Genomic DNA, 12,699 nt, shown 5'->3' with positions numbered 1-12,699 from the left:
CTAGAGCAATATTGTGAAAAGTCTTGACAGGATTGTTATTATTATTTCTAGTAACTTTACTTGATTAGCGTGGGATTCCAAAACATCATTAAAATGTAGAATAATATTTCTTTGATGCAAAATGTTATCCAGGATGGATTATTTCCTAAATCTGTCATTTCATCCTTAGCTTGTAGGCTTTTCTGTAAAAAAAAGTTATTTGTTCATTTGTTTTGATGCAATTGTTTTAAAAAACCAATCTGCGATAGCGCTTGGTAGCCCGTAACTCCATTCATGCTGTCAGTGACATAATCTGTTTATATGCATACTTATTTAAAAACCTATCCTCCGATTCAGCGCAGATGAGTTCTCAGCAGGTATGCATAGTGTTTACATCTCACCTTTGATCTGAGTCATTGACTCTCAGTCTAAGTCAGGGGTAGGCAACCTTGGTTCTTTTATGTCTCGTGGCTCAGGAATTCTGGGAGTTGAAGTCCACAAGTCATAAAAGAGCCAAGGTTGCCTACCCCTGAATTCTGAGTACTTCCACCCGCACTATTAAAGTTTGCTAAGATTATGGGATGTGAGGTTTCTTTTTATTATTTTTTTATGTTAATTCCATTTATATCCCGCCCTTCTCCGAAGACTCAGGGCGGCTTACAAGCTTAGCAGTAGCCTTCATTCTAGGTATATGCCTGCTTATTAGGGCTTTCACACACACCCCAAGCGGCATTATTACAAAGTCAGCTTAATTGCCCCCAACAATCTGGGTCCTCATTTTACCTACCTCGGAAGGATGGAAGGCTGAGTCAACCTTGAGCTTTTTAAATTAAGTTTATCATGGTTATTAGGTCCAGAGATATGAAGCAGTTCCTATCTCACTAGCAGCAAACTATATGATTTTGTTTAGCCATATATAAAATGTGATACAGTGAGAAAATAATGTATCAGCAGCCAGGTTAGAATAGACAGTCTCTACAGTCTCCTTGACTTAAGAGCACTTGAAGTTAGAACAGACCCCCCCCAAAAAAAGGGCTACTGTATACTGTCGCCTTGCCTATTTAACTTATATGCAGAGCACATCATGAGAACGGCAGGGCTAGATGAATCAAAAGTTGGAATTAAGATTGCCGGAAGAAATATCAACAACCTAAGATATGCAGATGATACCACTCTAATGGCAGAAAGTGAAGAGGAACTAAAGAGCATCTTGTTGCGGGTGAAGAAGGAGAGTGCAAAAGTTGGGTTGAAACTAAACATTAAGAAAACCAAGATCATGGCATCCAGCCCTCTCAATTCCTGGCAAATAGATGGGGAAGAAATGGAGGTAGTGACAGATTTTATTTTCCTGGGCTCCAAGATCACTGCAGATGGGGACTGTAGCCAAGAAATTAAAAGACGCTTGCTCCTGGGGAGGAAAGCCATGGCAAATCTAGACAGCACACTAAAAAGCAGAGACATCACCCTGTCAACAAAAGTGCGTATAGTCAAGGCTATGGTCTTCCCAGTTGCAATGTATGGCAGTGAAAGTTGGACCATAAGAAAGGCCGAGCGCCAAAGAATTGAGGCCTTTGAACTGTGGTGCTGGAGAAGACTCCTGCGAGTCCCTTGGACTGCAAGGCGATCAAACCGGTCAGTCCTAGAGGAGATCAACCCTGACTGCTCTTTAGAAGGCCAGATCCTGAAGCTAAAACTCAAATACTTTGGCCACCTAATGAAAAGGAAGGACTCACTGGAGAAGAGCCTAATGCTGGGAAAGATTGAGGGCAATAGAAGAAGGGGACGACAGAGAATGAGGTGGCTGGATGGAGTCACTGAAGCAGTAGGAGTGAGCTTAAATGGACTCCAGAAGATGGTAGAGGACAGGAAGGCCTGGAGGAACGTTGTCCATAGGGTCGCGATGGGTCGGACACGACTTCGCAACTAACAACAACATTTCTAAAAGATTTTAGAAGTTTAGCTATTACAATCATTAAGTTGTGATAGTCATAAAGCAGGTCACCCTGTGACCAGACCTAACTTGATCTTTTTCCATAGAGGTCATTAAGCGAAAGCAACAGCTGTTCAGCAAACCCTTTGTTTGCTGTGGGCTGAGTTTTCCCGGAAACTGGGAGCAAATGCCAATTTCTAGGAAAACACTGTAAATCATGGTCCCTTAACTGAGGGGGGCACTGCAGTCGTCGCAAATGTGGGTCAGTTGCCAAAAGCCCAAAAAGTGGTAACGGTCATGCGGCGAAGGGGGGGGACACAATCAAAACTGGATTGTTAATTATCGTAATAGCTAAACTCAATTACAGTCATAACATGATGCCTACCTGTATAATGTAACTTCTGGCCATTTAGCGAGTTTACTCATTCTCCTAAGAAAGTTTCTCCCTGTGAGTTCCATTTCATAGTAAACTACTGTATTCCTATGAGGTTTTGAGAGGTCCTTGGTGCTCTCTGAGCTTGGTTGTTTTCTTGCAGATGTTTCATTACCTAAACTAGGTAGCATCATCAGTGCTAGACCCCTCATTTCAACTCTGAGCTACAAATATTCTCCTCTATTGGTGTGAGAGTTTTGTATGCGGGTGCTTATACTTATGCTTATATATTTCGTATGCAGTTGTGTTCACAATATAGCAAATTTTCTCTTGGTGGTGAAAGAGTGGATTTGAAGCTTTTGAAACCCCCTGTCTCATCTCCTTTGATGCAAAGCAGGAAGAGGAGCTATGAGCAGGAAATCTAGGAGTTTCCAAGCTGACAGATTTGTTCTGCAAAAATCCTGAGAACTGCTAGAGAGCCAAAAAAAAAATGACAATTTTTTTTAATCTTTTTGCAAACCCTACCTATGGAGTTGCAAAGCTGTAAATAACTATACAATTCTTAAATTTGTGCTTTGATACAACTACAGATGTGCTCATGAGAATTGGAAGAAGTAACTGGAAAGTTACTCCATACTCTGCTTTTCTTAGTATTGTGAAGAGACCCTAGAGAGAAAAACACATGGCTTTCAAAGGCCATCTCTTTCTCTTTCAAATATAGAACTGCCTGTTGTTATCCTGCACCCTGCATTCGTTAATCTTTCCCCACAGAACAGAATAGCAACTTCACAGGAGGAAAAACTCAATGCAACACTGTCTTATGAGCAAAGGGGACTTAGAGATCCAGTCTACTATCACAGCTTGATGGGGTCAAGTGCAAAAAGAAATGACCAAACAAGCTAATGATGAGGTTCTAGACTGATGGACAAAGCTCCGAAGGCAGATCTCAAAGGCTCTTGACAGTTTCCTCCGCTGAATTACTAAACAGACTTTTTCTCCTAGAAGCAGTGCTCAGAATGAGACACAGCATTCATTTGTAAGGCCAGCAGGAGCCTTTTAGATTCTCTTGTGTCATCCAATTCCTTTTGGGTTCACTGTTGATCATTGGGAGGAAATACAGGAAGGTTACAAAGTCTGTTCCAGCTTTCAGTTATCCTAGTAGTGGCAAGTTAATCTGCTTTGTATCCATTGACACTTTGCTTCTCCAGAGCTGCAGTTAAATTTAGTTGATTAAGTTAGTAAAACTTTATAATACTGTTTTCATGTCAGTGTTTTGGGACAGAAAGCCAATGTAGTGTAGCGATTGATTGAGTATTCAATCAGTATTGAATCCATATGGGTATTGAGTATTCAGTCATGGATATACAAATTCATATCTGAGGGAGGGAGGGAGGGAGGGAAGGAAGGAAGGAAGGAAGGAAGGAAGGAAGGAAGGAAGGAAGGAAGGAAGGAAGGAAGGAAGGAAGGAAGGAAGGAAGGGTAATAGCCAGTCACTACCTCAGCCCAATCAATTTCACAAAGATATGGCTGAACGGTTAAAACTGGAAGATGCAATACAGATGCCTGTCATTTGAGCTCTGGAGGAAAACTGTGATATAAATTTAGAATGCATTAATCATACTTAAATGGTGTAGGTTGCTCGTGTTTGAAACTTTTGTTGTCTTCTTTGCCAAAGTAGTAGTTTAAAATGGGCATAAAGTATTTTATCTAGAAATTATTTTAATTATTTGCTTGTGTGCTTATTTTCATTGAGCACGTTGGTGAAGGTTTGATTTTAAATGCTCATTTAAATCTGCTGATTGATGCGCTGCTTCTCTCTTTTCATCTGACAGATATGATCAAAGATTTTGTCTCAGCAAGGGATTTCAGTGCCCTCACTCATTTGGCTATTGTCAATGCAATCTACTTTAAGGGCAACTGGAAGTCTCAGTTTAGACCGGAGAACACGAGAACCTTCTCCTTTACGAAGGATGATGAAAGTGAAGTACAAATTCCCATGATGTATCAGCAAGGAGAATTTTATTATGGTAAGGAACAAACGTGTCCTTTTTTTTCTAGCCTTCTTATTGCAAACTGGATCTTTCTTTATAAAGTCTATACAGCATCTTTTGCTTCTTCAGTCCTGTTGACAAATCACACAGTCTTTCAACAGTATCTCTTAAACAATGTTGTTATAATGCCCCAAAGAAACTTCCGTAAAGTTCAGTAGTTGCTGGCTCTGATATCTGTTTTATCTATGGATTATAGCACAGGTAATCCTCAATTTAGGACCATAATTGAGCCCAGAATTATGATTGTCATAGAGGTTGTTAAGCACTGTAACTTGATTCTCACCTTTCCTGCAAAACAAACGTAACTTTCCATTTTAATCCTTCACTTATATAATTTGATAGTACAGTGATATCTTGGTAGTCATCATTAATTGGTTCCGGCAGACGCAATGAATACAAAAAACTATGAATACCGAACAGATTTTTCTCATAAGGAATAATGTAGTGAATCACAAGGCAGTGGACACCGACAAGTTCTAGCTTGTGTGTTGTGTACCAAACAAAAGATGAGTACTGGCACAAAATTTTCACATCAAAAAGGCATTAAGTATTAAATTTTGATGAGTTTCACAGCAGTTGAGTTACTAACATACCACTGTATATGAGTACTGAGTTTTACTCTGAAAGATTGATTGCAATGGTGTCAAATTTTCCATGTTTATGAACCCTCAAAACCCTACAAAAATATTGCTTACTGCAAGTAGACTATGGAGCTGAAATCCATTGGAGCTGAAATCTTTGTGCTGAAGAAAAATTCCCTATTTCCTGCACCCTCTTGCATCAATCATGTTATAACCGTTTTCCCTGTAAAATTCTAATGCTTTAGCTATTACTCCTTGTTCCACACAGGAGAAAAACAAATTAAAATATTGTTGAATATTTCACAGTTGCAAAGGGCATGTTCTTTTTCCTTGTTTGGAATAAATAGGCTTGACAGTTGAAAGGTAGCTCCAAATTCACATTTGATAAAATACCATATGGTTCCCATATATACATCCCAAAATTAATAGCTGGTTAACAAGGTTCTTGACTGTCCAATGACCCCTTTCCAATTCAGCCCTGTAGATTATTCACATTATTTTGGATGTCTTTTTATAATCCAGCCAATGTATAGCAATAATTCCAAGCAGCCTCTCATCCTGCATTATCAAGGGTGAAATATGTTTGGTTTCAGAAATGGGCTTCTATTTTTCATCTACATATCATTTTAAAATTCAAATACTTTGAGACACAAAAGGAAATATTTTAGCTGGATTTAGACATGAAATGCTTTTCTTCATTATCTGAAGCCAAACTTGTTATAAACTGGTTGACTTGTTATGATTTGAAACGGCCATTTGAAGGCAATTAGCAAACCATTGTTTGCATTGTTACTTTACTAATGCCTGAATGTTTAGATTATAGGGATCAACTCACAAAGTTATAAAGTTCAGTTTACAGAGAAACAAAAATTGGCAAAAAAACCTCCACATAATTTCTTTCCTGTGCATTTGAAACTTCAAACCACATTGCACATTCATGATTTGGGATTCAGTTTGGATCCAGCTTTCAGGTTTAAACATATGTCAGGCCCCAAACCAAGAATGAAATGTGGCAGTTCTTCCAAGCTGAGATCTTTATTGTTTATTTAACACCTATAGACAAAATCTTGCCAGGGAGTACTCCACTATCTGCATCTACATTCACTTTGTAAACTGTTCGTGAGGGCTATCTTCACCCTCTTTCTCCCACACAAAATATCTGGAGATGCTGGGAATCAGTGCACAGACAGTGAAGATGCATAAAGCCTCATCTACTGTAGTTGTTCCCAGGAGAAGGCAAGCAGCCTTCAGAGATTCCTGTAACATAGACAGACAATAAATTTGCTTACTCTAGCTGTTTACAGGTAGTTCTGGTTGTTTGCACCTGACAGGAATGTACCCCCTCTCTCCTGGGAATTCACCTCCTTACTGCATTCCATGACATCTATAATGGTAAGCTATGCACGCCCAAAGCACAAACCAACTAAAAAATGACAGTGCCCTCTTTTATCTTTTTTTTAACCAAAAATAATAATAATAATGGAGGAATATTTTCCATCTGAATGAAAGAATGCAACTCTTTTGTGTTTTTTTTCTGGTTTTTTTTAGGGGAATTCAGTGATGGATCCAATGAAGCAGGAGGCATTTATCAAGTCTTGGAAATACCGTATGAGGGAGATGAGTTCAGCATGATGATTGTTCTCTCCAGGCAGGAAGTGCCACTAGCCACACTGGAGCCTTTGGTCAAAGCCCAGCTGATTGAGGAATGGGCAACCTCTATGAAGAAACAGAAGGTTGAGGTGTATCTTCCAAGGTGGGAATCCATTTCTTCTTCTGAAAAACCAGTTAGTTTGGACTACTACGGAGGGAGTTAAAGAGTGAAGGCAGAAAAAAAGAGAATGAGAAATGTTTGATCCATTAAGGCACAGTTGTCAAACTCACCACGTCATGTGACGTGTTGTGACGTATTGTGACTTTTTCACATTGCCAGAGCTGGGGTGGGCGCAGCCTCTGCATAATGCAACCGGCCCGTGGGCCGGCAACTTGACACCCCTGCATTAAGGGAACACTTTGGAAAGGCAGAATCTAGAGTAGATATTTAGAATTACGTAGACTGAGGTGACAGTGTAAAGTTGATGCTTTTATTATACATGTCACAAGGGACAGGTTTTCCTGTGTTTCCTAGAATTCAGTGATAGATCCAGTGAATTAGATGAATTGGAGAAGAGTGTGTGAGAGAATCTTTTGTTAAATCTGTTTCAAGACGTATTATGCAGTTTGGTGACTTTTCAGCCATTAAAAGGAAAGACCGTAAGCTTCTGATGTTCCAGTGTGGTCAGTATTTATTATTCTGAGATACAGTAGTTCTGCAGCCTTTGTAAGATAAACAGAAATATTTAACTCAGTTCCTCATGTGTAAAATGGAAATGTTATTCAGTGGAGAGTAGATGTGAGGATTTATGAGAAAGTTGTCGTGAGAAACATTTGGGCAAAATTTATTTGATTTAAGAAATGTTTATATCCTTCTTTTCTACTAAATAGTACTTGAAGGAGCTAATAAAAATAATGAACGCATGAGTAAAGCAACTTAACAGTTTGTATGTAAAAACTCAGTAGACAAGAAACACATTAATGAAATGTGTTCACAAAATGGAAGACATTCTTTAGTTAAAGATTGATTAATGATTTTTTCCCATCTCCTCTGCTGATCTCCCCAACTGTTTTCCATAGCTGAGATGGACTCTGACAGGGATCTGCAAGACTGCCTGTGAAAGCTTTCAAGTTCTCTGTCCTTTGACTTGATAGGGTGGAAACAATAGAGTTAAAAATAAGAGGCTTAACATAATAAGTCTATCACAATTTGTTTTCAAAAGTGCATGGTTTGAGAAAGTCTTATACAATTCAAAAAGAATGATGCAAAGAGATGATAAGACTTCTGTTTCTTTAAATGTGGGTGGCGGGGTGGATCAACTTAAGACTCACATCCCTACTCTACACCAGGCTGGATGGTCCCGTGACTCTTTAAAGGAATTTCATGTAAAAAAAAAAGGAGCTTTGCTTTGGGCTTTTTTTGAAAGTAAGCTGTTGAAGACAGCTTTACATCCACATGGAACCCATCTTCTCTTCTGTAGTCAGAGTTGTCCTAATATATGTTGCCCTTGGTTTTCAGTTTCCTCTGCAGAATATTTTCAGGCTAGATATGAGAAAATGCCTTTACTTAAAGGCATTCAGATGTTCTTGATTTCCCCAAGCAAAAAGTAGCTTATATCTCCTCAGTGTTCTCTTTTTTTCTCATTTTCCTCCATGAATAACATTTTAAAATGCCTTTCTCCTAACCTAGTGTCCAAATGGCAACCTCTGTTTCTATGCTGACATAGAATTCTGATAATTTCACCCCAAGCACCTGGACAACCTGACTTTAGAGAGACAGGTCTAAAATGTTACAGTCGTTAATGCATTCTCCCATTCCATGTATTTTTCTTTTCATTTCATCCAACTTTCTTTAAAGTGGTTATGTTCACTTGAACCTATGTTTTGCTAGAGCAGTGTTGTTGTTTTTTCAATCTCAGCATCTTTAAGGTGTGTGGACTTCAGTCCCCAGAATTCCCCAGCCAATATGTTAGCTAGGGAATTCTGGGAGTTGAAGTCCACACATCAGTTAAGGGTAAGAAAGACAGCGCTAGAGAGCCTAGAGAGCCTATGCTTTTTAAAAATTATTGACAATGTGTAAGGGACTAAGTGGTGCCCCATGCTGATTTTATTTTTTCTGTATATCTGCTAAGTTGTTTGGTTTCATTTAAGGCTTAATGCCACTTTGGGAAAACCTATTAAAGCTGCAAGTGAGAAATGGGCCCAATAACAGAATACCATCGTTGGAAAGGACCTTAGAGGTCTTCTAATCCAACCCTATGCCATTTCAGACAAATGGTTGTCCAATCTCTTCTTGAAAACCTCCAGTGATGGAGCACCTACAACTTCTGAAGGCAAGCCATTCACCTAACACATTCTACTATCTCTTTGTATGTATATTCCATTGTCTTTGGAATATACAAAGTATGCTGTCAGATAAGTTTAATTTTCTCCATTATGAGCCATTCTAATGAAACCTTGCTTGAAAAAGCATTGCATTTTAAAGTTATTGAATGCTAACATGTTTCATTTAAATTCTAATTAGAATGCCTTCTTGCTTCTAATTTATCAGGTTTTTGAAATAGTGCATATCTCTTCAAAATAAACACCCTCGTGTTGAATACTCCATGGTTACACAGTATGTTTAATGGTGCTTAAGAGGCAAGGATATCTTGTATGAAAATTCATCAGATGGTTGTTTCACTTGGTTGCCAACATCTGTGGCTTTATTCTGTTTTTCCTGGGCTACAAACCCTTTAGGTTCAAAGGAAGAAATCTGATTTGGAAGATGTTTAGGCCCAGATGTAGCACCAGCGATGGAAGTCTCTTAAAGAAGCTGCATCTTTTTCCTATGCCTTTTTCACTTCAAATCTGATTTCTCTCTTCTAATCCAAAATGTTGCACAACCTTATCTGAACCAATCTGACTTGTTTTGTCCTTATCACTGCACTAAAGGAGAATCGCAAGATTTTCAAATAATGATTTTTTTTAGCGTGTATTATTTGGGGTAAAGAGCAAGTAAGTTTTGTACTATTGTATAACAAATAGCCCTTTTTTCCTCCACTGAAATTCTTCTGTGGGATTCAAATACATTTGGAAAACTGAGGAATGTTTACTACTTACCTGTCTCTACTATTTGTACAATAGCACACAAACATTACAGTATGCCCCTTTTATTTAGGGTGCTTCATTATATTCCCTCTTTGTTGGCATTTTTCTGTCTCTTTACCTGGGAAGATGTGAACACTAAGCATTCTCATTAGGCTATTTTTCCATTAACAATTTTCCTTGGGTTTATTCTCTAAATATTTTTCAACCTCTACAAACATTTGTCAGTGCTGTGCTATGCCCTTATGTTGAGTTTTCCATAGTATTTGCTACTGTGGCATAAATGATCATCTTTTGAAATTGTTTCAGTAATCCATTTGATTCAAAAATATAATCTAGTTTTAACCTCCGAAGCCCTGAAATCAGATTGCTCGGCTATACTTAGCACCACAGAAAATAAGTTTGTTGGGAGTAGATTTTACCCATCTTCTATTTGTTTTAGGCAATATTTCATTTCTCCCTCACCCATTTCCCGTGCCAGCCACAGAGATGAAATGTTAAGAAAAGCCCACATTTATAGGATTTTAGGACTTTGTCTCATCTTGGGAAAAGTAAAAGTTAATTAAACACACAGTAAGCAGATATATAGATTTCAAAATTAATGTATCAAAAATTAGGACAAGAGTATTTAACAGGATAAATGGAATGAACAATTGCAAGTTAAGCATAAATGGTGAAAAAAATAGAGCAAGTACAGAGTGTGGAATTTGTGTTCCTCAGAAGAATGCTTACTAAATATGAGGAAATGGATGAGATATTTTAAGACGAATAAATCCTGATAAAAGCTAATGCAAGAATGGATGAATGAAGCATGACTAGATAATTAGTGAACACGGATTGAATACAACAGTGAGTGACCAGTACAAAAATAACTATACTGAGATAATATGGTCACATAAAGTCACTGCTGTGAATGGGGCAACGATATAAATCATTTAAATCAATGAAATAATTTTTTAAAAAATTGAATAGCAAAACAGATCTATGGAGGAAGAGCAAAGCGCAATTTTTATATAATTTGTATTATAAATTGTACAAAATAAATTCCTCAATGTACAAGGACTACTAAGCCCAAAATTTTCGTTGCTAAGCAAGATAGTTGTTAAGTTAGTTTTGCCCAGTTTTAAAACCTTTCTTGCCACAGTTGTTAAGTGAATCACTCCAGCTATTAAGTTACTAACTCAGTTGATAAGTGAATCTGGCTTTCCCATTGACTTTGCTTATCAGAAGGTTGCAAAAGGTGACACTGCAACCGTCTTAAACACATACCAGTTGCTAAGGGTCCGAATTTTGATCACATGACCATGGGGGTGCTGCAACGGTTGTTAAGTGTGAAAAATGGTCACAAGTCACTTTTTTCAATGCCATTGCAACTTTGAATGGTCACTAAATGAATGGTTGTAAGTCAAGGCTACCTGTATATAAATTAAATTATTGGATGAAGTTACCGTAATGAAATCCTGGAAAAGAACTGAGACGTTTAAGAACAAAAAGTGGCGCTTGAATCAATGTATGAGCTTAACAGAAATGAGCATGATCTTGAAGGACAGAAAAAATGTGGACAGGAGTAGCAAGCCTTGGTGCAAACTAGATGTAGATTTCTTTTTCTCTTACTTCGTGACTTTGAGGGGTTTTTTTACCATTACTTCTCACTTCTTGTCTCCATTATGCATATTTATTTACATAATATTGCTTGTCCGAAAAGGAATAACCTAACTGCTGCCTACATTTCGGTAGGGTTAAGGAGGAGGATAAAACTGTGTGTTTGAAACGCCTAGAAAATGCAATGGCTTTGTAAGGACTCGCTTGAGGGAAAGATTAGCAGCCCTTCTTACTGCTAGCAAGGAAATAATGATCCCTCATCTCTTTTGCAAGACGCCAAGACAGCAGTAGAGGGGAAGGGGTTCATGGAGAACCTTGGTTACTGTTATTACCGTAGTTGTCATGCCTTTTATATTCTTCGGCTAAACTGTGTTTAGAAGATGGTTTTGCAAATTAGTTTCATGGTCTGTTTCCTTGCTATGCCAAAATAGATTTAAAATGTTGATTGCTTTGGCTCAGAAATGATACTTCAAGAACAAAACCAAATATAATTTAAACAATGTGCGCTCTTTTGCTGTTTTTCCACTTTGCTATTAAGACAAGCAAACTGCGCTTTCAGTTGGACACAGATAGTATAGACAGAAAATTTGAAATGTTGTGATTAACTCGGTTTGGCTTAGTCATTCAGCCCTTTTACAAATGTAGAAGTTTTAAAAACACTTATTTTATAATTGAATGGCGTTATTCAGAGGAATAAAAGTTTTAACTTTTTTTTTCTACTATTGGACCTGCAAGCCACAAATGACATTTCCCTAATTTCTCTCCTGTGGTTCTCCCTCTCACACACACACACACACACACACACACTTCTTAAAAATATACATAGAGAGATAACAAAATATTTACAAAATATTTATGGAGCCCATTGATAACATTCAGCAGACCTGCTTGCAAGTCCTCAGAGAAATTCAAGCTTGAGGCCTGTAATTAATCTCTGGAATTTAATAAGGGAAAGACTGTATTGGAGAACTGCACCCCAAGCTTATTACATTAGCTACCACTTTTGTCCCTTTTATGAAAATAACACTGGTGAGAAATGGCATCAAGCTTATCTGTTCTCATCTCTGCTTCGCTCATTAATATTTATAGAAGGCTTTAACAAAGTCTGGTAGGGAAAAAGAATTGTCTGGGTATAAAAGGCAGCTCCCAATCTTATATCCTGCTGAAAGATTGCAGTCTACTCGGACCGATAGACAAATCCTTGAATGAGGCGAAGCATGCATGAAGAGAACCGATTCCTCAGTGAGGACAGTCATTAAGGCAGGGATGAACCACCAAGCTGTAGGAAGACTTCAAATTCTACTTTTTAGGTGATGGGATCTTTTCCATCCAGAATTGCTGCCAATCAGTGTTTGATTTTCTTGTGATTTTGAGACAGGAAACCCAAAACCTGCAGGGTAGCCTCCCTTATAGTTTAATTTGGTTAAAGGAAAAAACCCACCCACCCATTATAGAAAAATACAGGTTGCCCTTGACTTACAACAACTGGGAACAGAATTTCCATTA

General features: G+C 38.1%; 1 protein-coding gene across 3 annotated transcripts in view; it reads left to right on the top strand.

Annotated features, from left to right (window-relative positions):
• SERPINI1 (serpin family I member 1) overlaps window positions 1-12,699 on the top strand; it is a 108,037-nt gene that overhangs the window by 70,628 nt on the left and 24,710 nt on the right. For all 3 annotated transcript variants that reach the window (XM_081328746.1, XM_081328748.1, XM_081328747.1), the window contains exons 4-5: window positions 4,115-4,309; window positions 6,463-6,667. In XM_081328746.1, coding sequence (XP_081184872.1) covers window positions 4,115-4,309; window positions 6,463-6,667 — 400 coding nt within the window. The remainder of the gene's footprint in view (window positions 1-4,114; window positions 4,310-6,462; window positions 6,668-12,699) is intronic.

This window comes from Vipera berus (genome assembly GCF_964194415.1).
Source record: "Vipera berus genome assembly, chromosome: 5".
Taxonomy (NCBI): domain Eukaryota; kingdom Metazoa; phylum Chordata; class Lepidosauria; order Squamata; family Viperidae; genus Vipera; species Vipera berus.
Note: the sequence above shows the minus strand (reverse complement) of the source record. Positions and strands in the feature narration are given on the sequence as shown.